This window comes from Psammomys obesus, unplaced genomic scaffold (assembly GCF_907164565.1).
Source record: "Psammomys obesus unplaced genomic scaffold, mPsaObe1.curated_primary_1811, whole genome shotgun sequence".
In the NCBI taxonomy this organism is placed as follows: Eukaryota; Metazoa; Chordata; class Mammalia; order Rodentia; family Muridae; genus Psammomys; species Psammomys obesus.
Genome location: NW_026592510.1, coordinates 24,161,523 through 24,181,216, shown reverse-complemented (window position 1 = coordinate 24,181,216; position 19,694 = coordinate 24,161,523). Strand labels below are relative to the sequence as shown.

The window sequence follows — 19,694 nt, the reverse complement described above, 5'->3', positions numbered from 1 at the left end:
TCCCTTGTGAACTAGTAAGGCTGCTCCCCCCTCAGGTGGAGGTGATTAAAGAGCCAGCCCATGAGTTTATGTCAGAGATGGTCTCTGTTCCTATTATGGGGAACCCTCTTGGACACTGAGCTGCCATGGGCTACTTCTGTGCAGGGGTTCTAAGTTATCTCCATGCATCATCCTTGTTTGTAGTATAAGTCTCAGAAAAGACCCCTATGCACAGATTTTTTGGTTGTGTTGCTCTCCTTGTGGAGCTCCTGTCCTCTCCAGGTCTTTCTGTCTTCCCCTTCTTTCATAAGATTCCCTGCACTCTGCCCGAAGTTTGGCTATGAATCTCAGAATGTTTTGATACCCTGCTGGGTAGGGTCTTTCAGAGGCCTCTGTGGTAGGCTCCTGTCCTGTTCTGTTTTCTCCCTCTTCCAATGTCTGTTTCATTTGCCTTTTTGAATGAAGATTGATCATCTTACCCAGGGTCCTCCTTCTATATTAGCTTCCTTAGGTGTATGGATTTTAGTATAATTATCCTGTATTGCATGTCTAATATCCACTTACAAGTGAGTATATACGATGTGTCTTTCTGCTCCTGGGATAACTCACTCAGTGTTCTGCCTGCATGTATGCCTAAACGCCAGAAGAGGGCACCAGATTTCATTATAGATGGTTGTGAGCTATCACGTAGTTCGTGGGAATTGAACTCAGGACTTCTGGAAGAGCAAGCAGTGCTCTTAACCTCTGAGCCATCTCTCCAGCCCTGCTGTACTGGTTTTTAAAATATATTCCTATTGTATCCTATCTTTCTACATCTAAACTTCCCTAGTCTAGGAACCAGGAGCTGGCTGGCTGCACAAAGTGGAGAAAATCTGAAAGCTGACTAGTGTTAACCTTAATTCCTCTTTTGTAAGTACATGCTGGATGATCTCAATAACCATTTTTCTTGGATTCACTTTCTCCCATACTGAGGGAAATGGCAGCACACAATCACACAAGAATCAACTTAGATTACTCACTTGTCCTGACCAGGCACTTATTAATGTGGAGGCCTCCTGCACCCTACGTGTGAAATTTCTTTCCATGCCCTGAATAGGGAGCTTACTTTCCTCGGGTCCCTCTTCCAGGCACCAGAGTCAAAGACAAACTTTGGCATCGACAGGGTAAACTGAGGCAGAGCATGATGCTAGCATTGATCACTCACCAGACTTTTCTCTGAGAAAACAAACCTTGATTCTCTAGGGCCAGTGGAGAATTCTCTTCAGGGCCTGGCAAGAATCCCTGAGGCTATCGAGAAGGATTAGTGGGCTAGATAAACTCTCTGGGGCCAATGAGAAAAGGAGGGAAAGACTCATACACACACACACACACACACACACACACACACACACACACAAGCTCCAACCAACTTCACATATATACACACACATATACACTTTGGGATGATAGAGCAAAGCTCCAAAAATTTCACACACACACACACATACATTTGGTGGATGGTGAATGCAGCAATCCTCCAACAACTTTATTTTTTCTCCCACAGCTTCTGTATCCCAGCAAGATCTTCCAAGCAATAGAAAAATTACAATATAGCTACATTGTATTTTTCTTTAAGTGAATAATTACAATGAGCATAGACAGGAAAAAAAAAAACATGTCCCACAATACTCTCATATGCTCAAGAGCTTTACATATTATGGGTAAAAAGCAAATTGTTCTCGAGAATACACGTACATTCATGACTAATTAACATGCTATAGACTAACAAAGTGTAAGCTAAGTGTGAGGGTAGTTTTCTCAGCCGTTTTCTCTTACTGGCTGGCAGGTTGCAATTTGTGGTTACAAAGGAAGAATCAACTGTTTTATTATTTAACTTAAAAAGTAATCTTTTAAAAATCTAAAAATCTTAAAAGAATCACAAATATAAACTTTTCTATAAAAACAGTCCTTTCTGCTTTAACTCCTCAGAAGGCACATCCACCCATTGATGATGGCTGAGGTGGGAGGGGAGAAAGTGGCAGAATCAAAAGTCTCTGCCTCCAACACAGTGGGGGAAATCCTGTCACAGTCAACTGACTGGTCTGGAACCCACCTCGGTGAATCAGCCTCCTGTGGAAACACAAGGAAAGCTTCTCCCCGAATAAGCCATCTGGTCCTTTCCATTTCCTGGTTAGTAAGTCTTTTTTATTTTACTTGAGGTTTAGGAATTAATTTTGTTTTAAAATGTGTTTTAGAGACATACTTTTTCTGTAACATATTATGATTAATAACATGTAAGGCATGGTTTAAAAAATGGTGGTGGGGCGAATATTCGTGATTTTGGTTTTCTAAGTTAAATATTTGAGTATTTAAAGTTTGATGTGCTCTCTAAAATAGCCTGTCCTTAGGGATTACAGAGAATGCCATTGGAGTGTGCAATGTTGAAAGCCAAACACCATTTTTTAAAGCCTTAGAGGTATAACCAGGAGCATTGTCTGTTTTTTAAAGTTTGGCATTCCCAGACTTGTAAAACAAAGGTTGTGCCACATCTTTGAAAGCTTCTCCAGATCTAGCAGAAACACGAATGACATGAGATCTAGCAGAAGCACAGGGCTCCGGCCCTTGGGAGCACGCACTGGGTTGGGTCACACTGAGCAGGATTGCATAAGCAGCTTTCAGGGGAAGAGGAAACTGAAAGCAGGTTGCAGCCTGCCATCCCTCATAGTCTCTGACCTCAAAAAGAATCTCTCCCTCAGTTATCAAGAGTGTGCCTCTCTGAACTTCAAATTGTTCTCCAGGATTTTCTAAGTCAAAGCTACTAACAAAAACACTTTAACCTAATTTTATTAACATCTCCAAATTCCTTCTTTTTTTTTTTTTTTCTATTTTGGCTTTATCGGTTTTTGTTTTTTGTTTCTTTGTCTTCTTGCTTGCTTTTGAAACAGTGTTTCTCTGTGCAACAGCCCTGTCTTTCCCAGACTCACTTTGTAAACCAGGCTGGCCTTGAACTCAAGAGATCCTCCTGACTCTGCCTCCTGAGTGTTAGGAGTAAAGGGGTTTACTACCACACCCGGCTTCGGTTTTCTTTCTAAGACTAGTGGTTGGATAATTAATCTGATTCATGAGTATAACTGGAAAAGCTCAATCACTAATATTGTAAATGCTAATGACACTGCTCAGTGAGGGGCTGGAAGCCACTTAGAGTTTTCATACAACCCATCAATTATGAAGGAATGTGATGACTTCAAGGGTCACAAAACAGCAGGAAGTCTTCAGAACACATCATCCTCACGATGCCGCCTCTCCAAGGTACAGCCATCTTGGTTGTGCTAACAGATGGGCCACACTGCACCTGTTCTAAAGCTGCTTTGGTTGTTCCCTGGCACACCCCAAACACTGTTTCTCGGTTTTTGTTTTCTGTTTTGTTTGTTTGTTTTGCATAGTTTAAGAAGAATTGGCTGTAGCTCTTCTTTGACAGTGTCATATAATTACGCTGTGAATTCATCTCCTCCTGGATTTTTTTTTTTGTTTAGTTTTGTTTTGTTTTTGTTTTTGTTTTTAAGCTACAGGCTTTTTATTACAATTTTAATCCACTTGCATAGATGCTATATTTTGTGCGCTGGAGAAATAAAATATTGTTCACACCACAGTCGGATTTTCTGGATTGAGATGTCATGGTGTTCTGTCTCTCAGAGAAATGACAGTCTTCCTCCTAGGACTGTGCTAATTCAGCATTTCACATCCTAATGTTTGAATTCTTAACGCAGGGAAGGCTTGTCATGAGTCCTGGAGAGTATGTGGTGTGTGACACCTTGTGAACTAGAGATAGCCTTGACTGAACCAAAGAGTTGCTCCTTCAAGGACTTGTTCTGACATAGCTTTTACTTCTGAAAAGCTGGAATTTGGCTGATATATGTGACCCTACTCTCTAGACCAGACTACAAGGGCTTCCTGCCTTGCTGCCACCAGAATAGTCTCATGGGCTCTCGGTTAGAGAGTACTCTGCTTCCCCAGTGTGTGGAGACATTTCTGAACCCCTCCCTGCCTCTAGGCCCAGCTAACACAAGCTCCAGGGTGATTGCTGAGTGGCGTTTCAACAACTGGGTCTCCAGCTGACTCCACGCCCTGTGAGGTCCAGAACCTAAATTACAATTTCATCCATCTCTCTGTGGATCCTGCCTCTGCTTCCATAGGCATGCTGGAATCTGATATTTCAGCCAATGTCAGAGTTATAGCACTACTCTTCCCCCAAACAACTGGGCACCTGGCATCCTCCAGAGTCTCATACTGTGTGTGCAGACCAGACTGTATCACCCTGGAGAAAGAACAGAATCTAAATTCCAGATAAGAATAGCTTGATGGATTCCAGACCCAGGACCTGGTTCCCTGGCTCTGAAGCTGCTCTGGAAACCTGTACTTTAAAAGGCTCTCCTGTCTGGTCTCCACAGTGTAGGAAAAACAAGAACAATAACATCACAAAACATATCGAGTACCTAGTTATCTCTGATGCCCCACTCCCATCAGTACCTCCTAGAGCACAGAGCACTAAGACAGCTTCACTTTCTGCTCACACTATCGTGGCTGAAGAAGCTGTACCGGATCCTGCGATTCTGCATCATTGCCAGCAAAGCCGCTGCATTCTGCCCAGCCCGCCTTGCTGCCTCTGAACATCTTTCAGTATTAGAATCACGCATGCGGTGACTTCTTGATTAGACGGGCAGGTTTTCCTCCACTTGGATGTCTTTTGCTCCCTAGTCAGGTCTCCTTTCAGATGCTCCATCACCATCAGGCTCCCGTGAGCTCTCAGGAAGCTCTGCTTTACCACGCAGAGAACACATTCACCACCATTCTAATGACATGCTATTTGTTAGTTGTCTAAATTCCCCTGGAGCTTATTAAACACCTTGGGGAGGAGAGTTTGTGGATCATTTTTAATCATTTTATCTGTGGCCTGTAGTATTAGTCATCCATGATAAACTTCACCTAAGAAATGTCGATTAAACCATACAGATGAAGTTTGATCCCCAAGGGTTCATGCGATAGAGGCTTTGATTCCAGTATAAAAATGGTGAGGTAACAGTACCTCTGAGACAGCACATCTCAACTTGTGGGCTATGACCCCTTTAAGGTTTGAATGACCTTTTCACAGGGTTTGCCTAAGACTATCTGAAAACACAGCTATTTACATTAAAAGTCATAACTAGCAAAATTACAGTTCTGACACAGCAATGGAAATAATATTATGGTTGTGGGTCAGCACAACATGAGGAACTGTATCAAAGGGCCACAACATTAGGAAGGCTGAGAACCACTGCTCAAGAGCGAGCCTGCAGGCAGGGCAGCCCGGTCACTGGAAGCCTTGCCTTAGAAGAGATGAAGGTAGTGTTATCCAACCCTGGTTAGTTCTTATGAGGACGCATTGTGATATCAAGGGAACCTTGGGCCTTGCTCACTCTCTCTACTTGCCATGCAGTAGTAACCTCTCTCGTTTCCAGCATTAGACCTTTTACATTGTGACTCAGCCGAATAACCTTCACGAGAGTGGTCAATGCTTTCATGGTGAGTCTCCAAGAGTGGAGTTTCATGCACACTTAACGCACTTAAACTCTCTATACACAAGTTCTCTAGAAAAAAGAACACTTAACAGCAATGTGTGAATTTTTGCAAACAGATTTTGAAAGGTCATGTAAATGACATTAGTCTGAGTATGTTGTCTTTAAAATTATATAGTTATAATATTTTGGTATGTCTGCCTTGTTTGGTTTTAATTTTGCTTTTTATTAATAAATAATATACAAAATAATGGGTCATACAACATATTTGCATATCATAATATTTTGTTTATATTCCCTTGACAGAGTTTTACAAAATGTAAATCTTCAAACTTAACACCATAATAAACAATATTATTTTCTTGTGAAAAAAAAAAAAAAAACGCTGTTAGTGGGAGCAACCTCTTTTGAGTATATTTCACAATGAATAAAACTTCAGCTGAGAAATCGAAAGTTAGTTAACAGTTTTTATAGAAAAATAGGAAGTAGCTGTGTTTTTTCAGAAGTTGATACCACAGCCTTTATAATCTACGAGATGCTAGAAGAAACATGCAAATTTAAGCCGAGTGAGGTGCTGGGTGTGGGGTGGTCTCTAGCACTGAACAAACACTCTGAGGTGCCTTCCCAGAGCCTGGCCCTCCGCAGACACAGAGAGCAGCACTGCAACCTGGAAGGAGGTAGGTGCAGGGATTTGCCTCCCCAGCCTTTCAGCATGATGGCTTTAAATTTAGTGGGTGAATATGGGACATCTAGATGAAAATATGAGAACAAGGAGATCACCTTTCACTACACAAACTAGAGTTCTGAATTGGGGTAGAGTGCATTTAAGTGCACCTGAGGAGGCAGATTTTTTTTTTTAGATTTTTTTTATTTTTTTTATTAATTACACTTTATTCATTTTGTATCCCCCCATAAGCCCCTCCCTCCTCCCCTCTCGATCCCACCCTCCCTCCCCTTTCTGCATGCATGCCACTCCCCAAGTCCACTGATAGGGGAGGTTCTCCTCTTCTTTCTGATCTTAGTCTATCAGTTCTCATCAAAAGTGGCTGCATTGTCCTCTACTGTGGCCTGGTAAGGCTGCTCCCCCCTCAGGGGGAAGTGATCAACGAGCAGGCCAATCAGATTATGTCAGAGGCAGTCCCTCTTTCCATTACTATGTAACCCACTTGGACACTGAACTACCATGGGCTACATCTGTGCAGGGGTTCCAGGTCATCTCCACGAATAGTCCTTGGTTGGAGTATGATTTTCTGGGAAGTTCCCTGTGTTCAAATTATCTTGTTCTGTTGCTCTGCTTGTGGAGTTCCCGTCCCCTCCAGCTCTTACTATTTCCCACTTCTTACATAGAATTCCATTCACTCTGCCTGGCAGTTGGCCATAAGGCTCAGCATCTGCTTTGACAGTCTATACTGCAGAAGCTTTCAGAGGCCCTCTGTGGCAGGTTTCAAGGTTGTTTCCTGTTTTCTTCTGGCTTTCAGAGGCCCTCTGTAGCAGGTTCCGAGGTTGTTTCCTATTTTCTTTTTCTTCTGATGTCCATCCTCTTTGCCTTTCAGGATGGGGATTGAACATTTTAGCTAGGGTCCTCTCTTTTGCTTAGTTTGTTTAGATGTACAGATTTTAGTGGGTTTATTCTATGTTGTATGTTTATATGAGTGAGTATATACCATGCGTGTCTTTTTGCTTCTGGGACAACTCACTCAGGATGATCCTTTCCAGGTCCCACCATTTACCTGCAAATTTCATGATTTCCTTATTTTTCATTGCTGAGTAATACTCCATTGTATAGATGTACCACAGTTTCTGCATCCATTCTTCAGTTGAGGGGCATCTGGGTTGTTTCCAGCTTCTGGCTATTACAAATAAAGCTGCTACAAACATGGTTGAGCAAATGTCCTTTTTGTGTACTTGCGCCGAGGAGGCAGATTTTGATGCAAAGAATAAGGACAAGGAAAAGATAAAGGCTTGGTAAAGTGACACTAATATCTTCTCCTCCAGGGTCTATGACCTCATCAGCCACAGGCAGGTGGTTAGGGGTACAGTACCAGACATGAATTTCCTATTGCATATTCTTTAAGGCCGTTTAGACAGCTCTTGACTGCCTCCAAGATGTAAATGTTGCTCCTGTGTTCTTGAGGATAGCTTGTCATGTTCACTCTTAGATTTAAAAAAAAAAAAGTATAGGCAATTATTGTCTACTAAAGAGGAAGAATCAGTCTTCTCCAGCAACAAGCTTTCTGATGATTTTCCAATCCTAAGTGCTCATCTTAAACACGTATACCTGAAAGCAATATTTAAATTATTGACCGATCATTTCACACACATTCTTAATAAACCTCTTTTGTGGTATTAATCTGTCTCCTACATATTATTTCAACAATCCACCAGTTAAGACAATCTCTGCTCCATGCATATTTGGTGGAGATGGATAGGACGGCGGCTGAGCACACAGCCTAACAGGCTTAGTCTGCTCCTGAGATGGACTTTGACCTGGACTAGGTCCCAAAGCATTGTTGGCTTTACTGGGAGACACACAGGCCAGGAGCTGAAGCTGCTGATGCAGATGTTTATCAGTGGAAGATACTGGGAGGTTTCTTAGCAGTGTGAAGGTCAGAAAGAAGCTTGGAAGCAGATGCGCCTAATGCACTCTTTCACAGACGAAGTCACAGTAGTCCAGAGAACGTTAATAATCAGAAATTCACACCTCAATGAAAGGACCAGGAGAACACTCCAGATTATTGGAGCTTTTATGTGTACAGGTGTTTTGTCTGCATGTATGTCTGCATGTATGTGCCACACACATGCCTGCTGCCCAAAGGGACCAGAGAACGTGTTGGATACCCAACAATTAGAGTTACAGATGGTTGTGAGCTGTTAAGTCCTTGCTAGGATTACTTTGAGGATTAAAAGTTGTTCCTCTAATAAGAGAAGTAGGGACTCACTTGCCAGCTTTTTGATCACTTTCCCCTGGCAGGACAGCCTTACAGGCCACAGGGGAAGAGAACATGCTCAGGCTTGATCCAACTTGATAAGCTGAGGTGCCTGGGAAAGGGAGCTCTCCTTTTTAAGGAAGAGGCTAGGGTTGAAGGGGAGAGAAGGAGGTTGGGACTGGGAGGGGAGAGGGGATGGGGCTACAACCAGGATGTAAAGTGAATAAAATAAACTAATTAAAAAAAAGAAAAAATACTACAAGGTCATGTCTACAAAAATATGACAAAATATGAAATACTAATTCTAAAATGGTGCTGTTAGACACACAAAATATACAAATTGTGTTAAGTATTTTGAGTGATATGTAGCACAAACTGGAAAGCGTTGAAGGTTGAATTTCAGTAACTCCTGACTAGCAGAGTAACAGGAAGGTGGAAGTCACAGAATAAAAAGAAAAGAAAAGAAAAAAAAGCAAAGAAAAGAAAAAAAGCTCTTGAATGCTTTGAATTGAGGAAAGAGCCGGAGCTACATTTTGCAAATTTTGTGTGAACATTTGGGTATGGACATAGCAATGTCTGGGGATCCAGGCTGTCTCTTCCTATGATGTGTTTATTATCTAAAATCAGTGGGTGTGTTTAACATTATGGGGAAAGTGCCCTGAATCCAAGGCAGGGCAGGTTTTCATTTCTCTGTATCACTGTCTTCTTATGCCAGAAGACAGGTCAAGAATTCACAAACTTGTGCAGTTTGGGGGTTAGGGGCAGAACCTGGAGACATGGTTTGTTTTGTTTCTTTCTTTATCATTGAAAATGCATACAATATATTCCAATTATGGATTCCCTTCCCCCATCACCTCCTAGATCCTCCCTAGCCAACCAACTTCAAACCTTCTTTCTCTGTCTCTCTCTTTAGAAAAACAATAGGCAAATAAAAAATAGAAGAAAAAAACAAACAAACAAAAAAAACAGAACATCCAACCCCACCAAAACATAATCATGAAACAAACCAACCAACCACTACAGTGAGCAGAGTTCTTTTTAAGAACTGAGTCCATTTTCTCTTCCAACTGTAGGAGCTCCATCATGATTCCACAAGTAGTGACCAATGAGGCTGCCATGGTCAACCATTCCCAAACAGGCCATCCACAACCTACCCACCAGACGGAAGGCAGCCTGAAGAAACGCCTAAAGGCAGAGGTCAAAGTGTTGGCGGTAAATCCTACTCAGACCACCCTGGGGTCAGGGGAGGGCAGAGGGAGGAGACCAGAACTAGAGATAGATTTGAACTGTGGGAAGCCTTCAGATTTGACACGGTGATCATGGAATACTCTGTAGACCTGTGGAAGCCCCTTGGTAACCTGCTTTCAGCTCTAAAATTTTACACAAATTGGCGAGAATTTGCCCTTAATCTGACATACTTAGAGTGTACTCCGTGACTATATTCCATGAGACATTGAGATTTTGTTGTTTAACTCATTTCCTGGACTTACTAAAGGGACTTTGTTTTGGGTAAAGAAGGGAGCTAAGAAAGAATACACATTTCATTCTGAGAGGAAAGATGGAGCTGTTTTTCAGTGTTGCCTGTACTAACACTATCTGCCTGGGTCTCCTTATCCAGTTTCAGAACTTAATGGAACTTGGGCAAAAAAAAATCTTCTAGATTCCTTAGAATTGCATGTAACAAATAGTTTACAAAATTGCTTAATCCAAATTACAAGAGCTGTGAGTCTGTGAGGTGAAGGAGGATGTCAGGAAGACAAAATTTCCCTTTCAATATGGAGGCAGGGATCAACAGAATGGACACCTTGGCTGAAGGTGCTGTGGAGCTGGCCCGAGAGGCTGCGTCTATGTGGTGTTCTGTGGGCTCTGGGAGATGGGAGCAGCAGACTCACTAAGCATGGACTCATAGCTCAGCCCTGGCCAGAAGCTGCTGGGAAGATTTCTTGAGCATCCCAGGGCTTCAGAGACAGAAGTACCTAAGATGGGCTGCAGCTGTGGCAGAACCACACCCCCTCCAGAATGAACTTTCCTCTCTCACCCCAGAGCTTTTACAATGTCTGTGGGGCTGGCTCACTGGGACATTATAGAAGGAGACAATGCATGAGCCCGATGGGAGGAGTGGAGAGGTTCCACTTGCCACTGCTGGTTTAATCTTCAGTCTCTCTTCTTTCAACAGGCCATCCAGATCATGTGTGGTGTGGTGGTGTTGAGTCTGGGCATCATTTTGGCATGTTTTCCCCCTGCCCAACATTTGACCTCAGTGTTTTCTGTCCTGTTAAAATCTGGCTACCCGTTTGTAGGAGCTTTGTTTGTAAGTAGACTTCTGTGGGGAGTAAAGTGCGGAGGGCAGGGAAGGGAGCTGTCACCTGGCTGCGTTTCTGTGTACTGAGAACAAGAGGTTGCTGGTAGATCTTGTTTTTCTGTGTGCCATCCACAGAAAGTCTTAGTTTAGGCGGGCAGTGGGTATTTCATTCTAAAGATCTTTTCATCTATTTCAAATAAACATTTCTTGTGAACGTCACCTTTTTACCTCACCTAATGAGTTGTGGTGAGTTTAGTGGCCTCTTGGGTTTAGGGGAAAGTACAGGAATGGGATCCACATGATCTAGAGCTTTCTGTAAAGTGCAGTGACACCCAGAGATACACCTGCAGGAAGGAACACTCATTTTTAGGCTTTGGCTCTGTTGGAGGCATTCAGGGTGATAGACTGGACATTCCTCTGAGACTCTCATGTCTGAAGTGAGGGGGTCATCATGGTTCTTCTCTCAGAGGACACCTCTCCTCCACTACGATAGAGCTGATGAATCTCGCTCACAAGTGAGGTTTCCTGTCACTGTGGCTTCCCATCTGCTCACTGCAGCCCAGTAGCAGTTTTTTTTTTTTCCTTTCCTGTATTACTTCCTTCGATGCACCCGCAGCTCTGCCTTTCCTTCTGTTGTGTCTGTGGTTTCAGCTTCACAGCCATCTCAGGCCAATCAGTGTCTGGTTTCAACAATTTTCCGTGAATGTCCACTGTTTCCATTCAAAGACACAGCATTTCACAGTTGCTCTATCTCCAGAACTAGACTTCCTGATTTGGACCTTTACAGACTTTCCTTGCCATTAGAGATTTTGACAGATTCTGGGTTGTGCTGGGCTGGATTTTTGTGAAATCTTTCTAAATTTAAGTTTGACTGGTTAATCTGTAATTGAGCACAGAGTGGGGGCTGTTGAAATGACAATGACAGCAGTGACCTGGCCATACTGCCAGGTCCCCATGAAGGGTCCCATCATTTCACCTACATCCTTTCACTGTTGACTTAGCGCTGATCATGGGGCTGATGTGGTGATTTCTAGGCCAGTGCTGCTACTCTCTTCTTCTCTCCTCACCGTACTGTGCTCTTTACACTATGTACCCCTTGCATTAGAAGAGGCACTCAGTTCCTTTTAGTTTTATGAAGACTCTACATGTGAACCTTCGGGGTTAGCTTAGCAGTAGAACACATACACAGAAAGTACAGACCCCTAGTTCCATCCATAGCACCACAGAGACAAAAACTCAGTGTGTAGTTATATGGATTTATATTTATATGGAGAGTCTCTTTAACTTTGGAGAATAGAAATCACAAATTTTCTAACTTTTTAAAAAACTTCTAAAGATTGCTTACTACTGGTTTCCTTTAATTTATTGGATGAGAGATTTTTTTTTTCTGAATCATATTGAAGATTTCTCACAGTGAAACTCTGCTTCCTTTTGTTCTCATGTATGTTCATCTCTAGGACCAGTTACTGAAAGCCCCTTTGTTTTCATCTGATCTGTGTTTGTTAATATCTTCCCTTATTTCTTTTAAAAAAAACTAGTATAAATAACTCTCAAACTATTACCAAAATCTGAAAGAAAGAAGTATGTTTCCAAATCCATTTTAGGATACCAGCATTATCTTGATGCCAAGATCATGGTATAATGCCAGCCAAGAGAATGACAAGAAAAGGACAGTACAGGTCAACATTTTAAAGGATATAACTGCAAAACTCCTCACTAAAATACTACCACATTGAAAACTGCAAATTAAAAAGTTATTTATAAATGTTCAAGTGAGTTTTATTGAAGACCTCTGCCTGGTTTGTATATGCAAATCAGAGTGCCATAACTCTATTGAAAGGAAGGACAAACAACCCATAGCTATTTTCCATTCTCTCCTCTTGTAGACCAAAAATCATCATGTAGTCTCTAAAAATCATCTAATTCCAAATTTTCCTTTTGAATTAACAAAATGTTTTTGCTACCTTGTAAAGTATTTATGGATTTTAATGGATAGATTTTTGTTCTAATCTACCTTTACTTGTGGTTTCTAAACAGAGCACATGGGTTAAGAGACACCTCTATGAACCTAAGAATATGTATCATTGCTTATTCATTCCCTGAGTGTTTGTCATAAACTATGGTCACTTTGTACATAGAAATTGACCTAACAATGCCTTCCTCTTGTCCGAGTAGTTTATCATCTGTGGAATTCTGTCCATCATCACCGAGACAAAGTCAACAAAGGAGTTGGTGAGTACAAGAGCCATAACCCAGAACTGATGAGAATGAGACCCAGAGAGGGCAAGTCAAGGCCAGGCTCTCCAGGTTGAAAGTTACAAGCTCCGTCTACAGTGATTACTTCTCCTATGTTTGTGAGTTGATCCTGGGTTCTCCGTATCTCTGTAGAGCACCTTCTTCCTCTCACGGTAACCAAAATAATAGTGTGTCTGATGCCTCAGAACAGTGCTAAGGACTCTCATGTAAAAAAAAAAAATGCTGCTTTCTTATGATGCCAATGCATAGGCAACAGTTTATGATGATTAATCTTGATCATCAACTTGACTGGATTGAGAAGCACCTACCTGACTAATAAAGCATACCTTTGGAGCTGTTCTATTTCCAAAATGATTTGGCTCCATTTCCTAAGATAAGGACCCAGGTGGAATAAAAAGGAGAAAATGAAATGTGCCTAGCAACAGATATCCTCCCAATAGGTTTCCTGACCACCATGTTGTGAGCTGTTCTGCTCTGCCACACATGTCCCTAAATGGTTGGCTGAGCCTCTGAAACTGAGCAAATATATATTTGCTTTCCCACTTTCAACATTTTCCAGAAGAAAACTAAAGTTATGGGGAGAAGAAAGCCAGACTATAGGAAGAAGCTTTTGAGAGCTGTAAAGATTCTCCATCAGTCAACTCACATCCCTCAAGGTGTTGATTCATGGGAGAGAATGCCATGTAATGCAAGAGTTTAGGAATTTGGTTAGTAAGAGCTGACTGAGCCAGTCCCCCAAATACACAGAGTATTAATTATTTTTCTGTTGCTATGGTACAATAGCATGACTAAAAGCAACTGAGAATATACGTACTCTCTAAGTACCATAAGGCTCATGAAAGATGCTTACCCTATGCTGAAGAAGGTTCTCTTCATACAATGAATGGAGACTAAAGAAGAATGCCAGCTAGAGTAAACCTAGTTTATTCTATCAGCATCCTGATTGCAACTGTTGTTCAAGGCGTCCAAGAATTTGATTTCAGTCACTGTTTGTGGAAAGTGGCATCCAAAAGCTCCAAGCTCTGAGTGAGTTATACAGTCTGTCTAAAATACAAGTGGCCTGAAATTAAATCATGTTCCAGTGCAATACAGCTGGGTGCACCCAGGAAATGCCTACCTATCACCATAATTCTCAGGGAGGTCTTAGCTCAATTTTCGTTTTCTATAAGTTGAAGAAAGAAATCCACTGTTGAGAAAAGTTTATTTTGTTTACGCCACAAGTGTTGTAGAGATAAGATCCCAAGTGAACACTGGAACTGAGTAATCAAAAACAATAAGAGGCCAAGGGCCTCTGGCACTGAGGCTTCAAGTTACCAGCCCCTGTTGGTAACTTGTTTGGCAACTTTTGGTAACTGTTGGTAACTCTGTTTCTTTCTGCCTCACCCAGTTTCCCTAAATGACATCTTCAGTCACATGTCCAGGTTTATGTCTGCTGCCATCTCCACTTGGCCTTACTTAGAGTCCATCATAAGGCTTTACAGGCTTCAAAGCCTACCTATCACTGAGCACCCTCGGTGTATGAGCTTCTGAAAGAGGTAGTGTGTAAGGAATGAAGTGCTTCACCTGCCTTTTGGGTGTGGCTGATGTATTCATGTGCTGGGGCTGGGAAGGATGTGTTTGTTATTCTGAATACATTAGCCAGTATCAGGTGTGTACAAGTTCAAGTCTTGAGATAACCTCAACTCAAAAAGAGCAATAGGTTAGTTGGGCCCATGTTTGGAGGCTTAGTTCTGGTGGCTGTATTTGTTCTGAACTTGTAGACGGACAGTGAGTGTCTCATGTTACTAGAGCAAAAACATGTGCCACATGGCAGCAACAAAGAAAAATGACTAAGATGAAGGTCTCATGTTGTGATCTGTTCCCTTCATGGGCTCCTTCCTCTCTAAGGGCCAACCTTCAATCGGGAGGTACTTCCTATAGGTTCTGAAAGCTCATGGTATCATCTACCTGGGGATTTACATCTTTGGTACATGAGTCTCAGGCCACATCCAACCCAAACTACAGAACTGAGAATGTTGAGGGACAGAGAGCAGAGCTGGTGTCTGTTTCTCCTCCTTTGCTCCGATGTCCTGAAAACGTTCTAGTTTTAAATTATAGGGTTTCATCAAATGTCAAAAAGTGAAGATTTTGCCAGGGAAGTATGTTCTTTCTCACCATTGAATATTGTTTATCCATCCAATTGCCACTTAGGTTTTGGGTCTGTGAGTTCTTAGACATTCTTTGGGCCCAATACATGTGGTGATGTTTGGGTGATGTTTGGGTGATATTTGATCTAGCAGATATCATCTGGGTGAAAGGAGCACGGGAAAAATAGGGATGAAAAACTAAGGACTCCGCTCTTTCTGGTGGTCACAATTATGAGTTAGGGAGAACAGAGAAATAAATTACTAATCTTTTGTCTGCTGATGAAGACAAATAAAGAGAATTTGTGCAACATTTTGGAAAAGAGTTATAAGTGATGCCTGATGCTGATTTCAGGTAGATGCCAGCCTGATTATGAACATCCTGAGTGCCTCATTTGCGTTCATCGGCATTATTATCCTCATTGTCAACCTGGCTGCTTTGCATCCTGCCTCAGACCAGTGCAACCCAACCAATGAGTTTATATCGCTTTTTCTCATCCCATACCACCACAGATGCTCCCCCGTCAAGGTTGTCCTGACTGTAAGTGTTTCTAAAAGCTGCATCCAACATTTTTAGTTTTGGGAAAATAGTGATCTTTTTTCAACCTTTTGAAAACCTCAAACTCTGTCTGGTTTGAGATCTGAGGGAAAGGTCAAGGCTGAATAAAGCAATGTTAAACAATGTTAATGCTTTTAACCACAAATCATTTTTAACCCCAGCATGATTCTGAGTGAAAAGCATTAACACACTTTCCAGAGTGCTGACTATATAGACAGGACAAAGATGTTTTTAGCACATTAGAAGCACTTTTAAAGTCTATGCCTAGAAGACAACAAAAAGATATTTAAAATTTTCATCTTGTGACTATTATAATATTAGCAATATTTTACCAGAGCTAGATTAATAGGTTACCAGAATTCCATTGGTTGTTTAAATTATTGATGTAGTATAACAATAGCATAGTGAGGGAAAGAAAGATATATTTTTTAAAAATACCTTAAATCACTTTCTTAGACTCTACAACTTTTATTTCCACACCTTAATACACTTTCTTAGACCTTGATAACATGCAGGGTGAGCAGCTGCACACTCCTTTAATCCTGGAAGAGAGAGCATATGATATAGCTTTGGGCTACCAATCATCTTCCTCCACACCAACTCTGAGCCTGCCATTGGTTGTTGGTCTCTGGGTGGACTCTCCAACGTGGGAGGCCTTGTACATTCTGCCTGCAAACTACTTCCATACTCACATCAGGGGAAGCTGCTCCAGGCCACAAGCCCTAATTGTCCTTTGCCAGGAATGCCCACAAGTAAAAATTCATTTTCCTTCTCGATGGTGTATTTGATGGTGGAGATGGCTTCATCTCTGCAGTCACGTCCCACCAGGCATAGGGCTTCATTCACACCAACCTCTTCTCTCCTGGACTTAGGGAGCCCTTTCACTGATGCTGATCTTCAGTGTGCTGGAGTTTGGCCTGGCTGTGCTCAGTGCCATGCTGTGGTGGAAACAGCATCACTCTGACTTCGTTCAGGTGAGTGTGCTAGCAGCCTCCTTCAGTCTTGTCTGGTCCTTCTTTCTGACGTGTTGAACTGTACTGTCATGAATGGCACATAGATTGAGATTAGTCACCGTGGCGTGAACACCAGGAGGTTTGGACTTGGAGGGAGGACAGTACACAAAGGCAGAGAAGGCAGTTGTGCAGCTGATGAGGACAGAGAACAGGTGAACCTGGCAATCACCTGGCTCTTTCCTTTTCTTCTGCAAACAAAGGAACTGAGGCTCTGGGGAGTTTATGTATCTCCTGGCATCATCCTGAATTTGCCTGTGTTTGTGGTTCTGGAGCCTGGCTGCCTCTCTCCTAACTAGAAATATTTTCTCTAGTAGTGACTAGTCCCTTTAACAGTCTGGACTTGATAAAGACCAGCCGCACACTGGAATGTATTCAGTCAGCATCCCAGGCTCTGCTCTCCTTCCTTCTGGTCTTAACATGTTTTTTCCTGCATCAAAGATATTAAGGAAATAATGTTTAGTAGCTGCATGTAACTTTTCTCAGCCAGCTCTCAGAGTGTGTGGCTTCAGTAGCTTCGCTCTAACAAGCTCCTCAACAGAGTGTAGAATGAAGAGTAGATGATACGATCAATATGTACATTAATAATTGTGTGATATTCTCATCTTGAAATATACATAACACTGAACGAATTTTATTATGGATATACATGTGTCTATGTATCTGTCTACCTTATGTACACACACATATGTGTGCTTATATATATGCATACATATTCATTTGTAGTCTAAAACAATGCATTTTCTTTATTCTAGAATGTGCTTTTCCTGTTTCATAACTAAAATTATGAATCCAACATGGAGTAAAAGGAACTTTGTAACCCTACATATGAGGAACGATTGATTTCTTATGAAAAAAAAGGGGGGGGGAATATACAACAAGAAATACATCTTCATGCTAATGCAGAAAACCCAACCATCACAAGGTAGCAATGATTGTTTCTTAAAATGTAGGCTGTTTATACATTGAATACCAGTAATGAGTTGAATGGCTTCAATAATACCCTACTGATTTTAACCTCAGCCAAAGCTCAGTCCTGCAAAGAGTGCCCAAAGGTTCCCAGATATTTCTCAGAAAGCCAACAGAATGTTTCAGGGGATTGTGGTGGAGAAAAGGGGCAACATATTCTTGTCCCCTGTAATTAACAGCAATAATTAAGTATTAACAGTCCCTGTGTCCAGAATCCCTGTGGTGGTACGGGTCTTTCATCATGTCAATTGTGCATAGAAACAAGTAGCCTGCAATGAAGTCTTAAGAAGTATACATGTTGCTGGTTTCAAAATAAAGCTTTTTTTGTGTGATTACATGTTTTATTTGTGTAATGGCTTTTTGTTGTTGCCATTGTTGTTTTACCTACAGGCATAGAAAAAGTCCCCAGAGAGACACAACATACCAGTTTGATATGCTAAAAACAAAACACAAAAACATGGAAAAGACAACTAGGAATCTCTCTCTCTCTCTCTCTCTCTCTCTCTCTCTCTCATTTTCTCACTTTCCCTCTCTCTTTCTCTGTGTGTGAGTGTGTGTTATGAATCTGAATGAACATTCAAAGTTTAGCAATATACTTTGGAGGTACCAGATAACTTACTTATTTCTAGGGTTACCAGAGCAAATAAGAGATGTTTCTTACTTCTTCTAGGAGGCTGGAGAGATGTTTCAGCAGTTTCAAGGACACTCAATGCAAAGACATGAGTTTAATTACCATCACTCACATGTGTAAACTGAGGCCCAGGTGATCTGACACCTTCGGGTCTTTCTGGGCACTATGTATACATGTAGGGCACACAAACATACACCCAGGCAAATACCCAGACAGCACAAAGCATATTTAAAAAGAAATTTATAGTGAAATACAAAAAGTAGAAAATGATAATAAAATTAGGATCACGTTGTATATGCCATTAAGGTCTATTTTGAGTTCATAAGAAAAAATACATACTCTCCTTTTTTTTTTCTCTCAGAACAAAGCTTGCAACCAGATTTGGGGGATACATAAAACAGCATTTAATTACACAATAACCTTATGCCTACAGATAAAGACCAGCTTTGCCATCCAGGGCAAACTGAGGAGGGGCTTAGAGTCAGTGATTGATCACTCAACAGAGTTTTCTCTGAGGGAACAAAGCTTGATTAGCTGGGGCCATCAAAATACTCCCTGTAGCCTTGAGGAGCCTTTGAGGGGCCAGTGAGAAAAGGAGAGAAAGAATCATACACACACACACACACAGACTTGGTGAATGAAACAAGCTTCAACAAGCTCCAATAATTTCACATATTACATGCAAACATACATACTTAATTACATACATACTCAAATACATACATATTTGGTGGATGGATCAAAGCTCCAACCAACTTCATACAAACATATGTATTTGATGGACCATATATTCAGGCACAAAGCAAGATTCAACAGATACCAGAAGATCAAAATAATCCCTTGTATCCTATCAGACCACTATGGCCTAAAACTAGACCTCAACAACAACAGAAAAAACAAAAATCCTACATACACATGGAAACTCAACAACTTTAACTCAATAGCAGCTTGGTCAAGGAAGAAATAAAAAAATAAATTAGAGACTTCCTAAAACTCAATGAAAATAAAGGCACAACTTACCCAAACTTATGGGACACAATGAAAGCAGTGCTAAGAGAAAAGTTCACTAAGTGTCTCCAGAAAGAAGTTTGAGACATCTCATACATGCAACTTAACAGCACACCTAAAAGTCCTAGGGAAAAAAAGAAGAAGAAGAAGAAGAAGCAGACACACCCAAGAGGAGTAGACAATTGGAAATAATCAAACTCAGAGCTGAAATCAATGAATTAATAACAAACAAACAACAACAACAAAAAAAAAACAATGCAAAGAATCAATGAAACCAAGAACTGGTTCTTTGAGAAAATCAACACAATAAACAAACCCTAAGCCAAACTAACTACAAGGCTGAGAGAAACTATCCAAATCAGCAAAATCAGAAATGAAAGGGGGAATATAACGACAGAC

General features: G+C 41.4%; 1 protein-coding gene across 2 annotated transcripts; it reads left to right on the top strand.

The window, feature by feature from the left end:
- Positions 1-2,042: 2,042 nt before the first annotated feature.
- LOC129681720 (membrane-spanning 4-domains subfamily A member 6B-like) lies at positions 2,043-17,991 on the top strand. Of its 2 annotated transcripts, none has more exons than XM_055613804.1 (7): positions 2,043-2,148; positions 9,511-9,649; positions 10,614-10,748; positions 12,915-12,971; positions 15,474-15,659; positions 16,550-16,651; positions 17,443-17,991. In XM_055613804.1, the coding sequence occupies exons 2-7, from the start codon at positions 9,521-9,523 to the stop codon at positions 17,467-17,469; spliced, it is 636 nt and encodes a 211-aa protein (XP_055469779.1). In that variant the 5' UTR covers positions 2,043-2,148; positions 9,511-9,520; the 3' UTR covers positions 17,470-17,991. The 2 variants fall into 2 exon arrangements, with proteins under 2 accessions (XP_055469779.1, XP_055469780.1); XM_055613805.1 differs by lacking the exon at positions 2,043-2,148 and adding an exon at positions 6,081-6,187.
- The last annotated feature ends 1,703 nt before the right edge of the window (positions 17,992-19,694 follow it).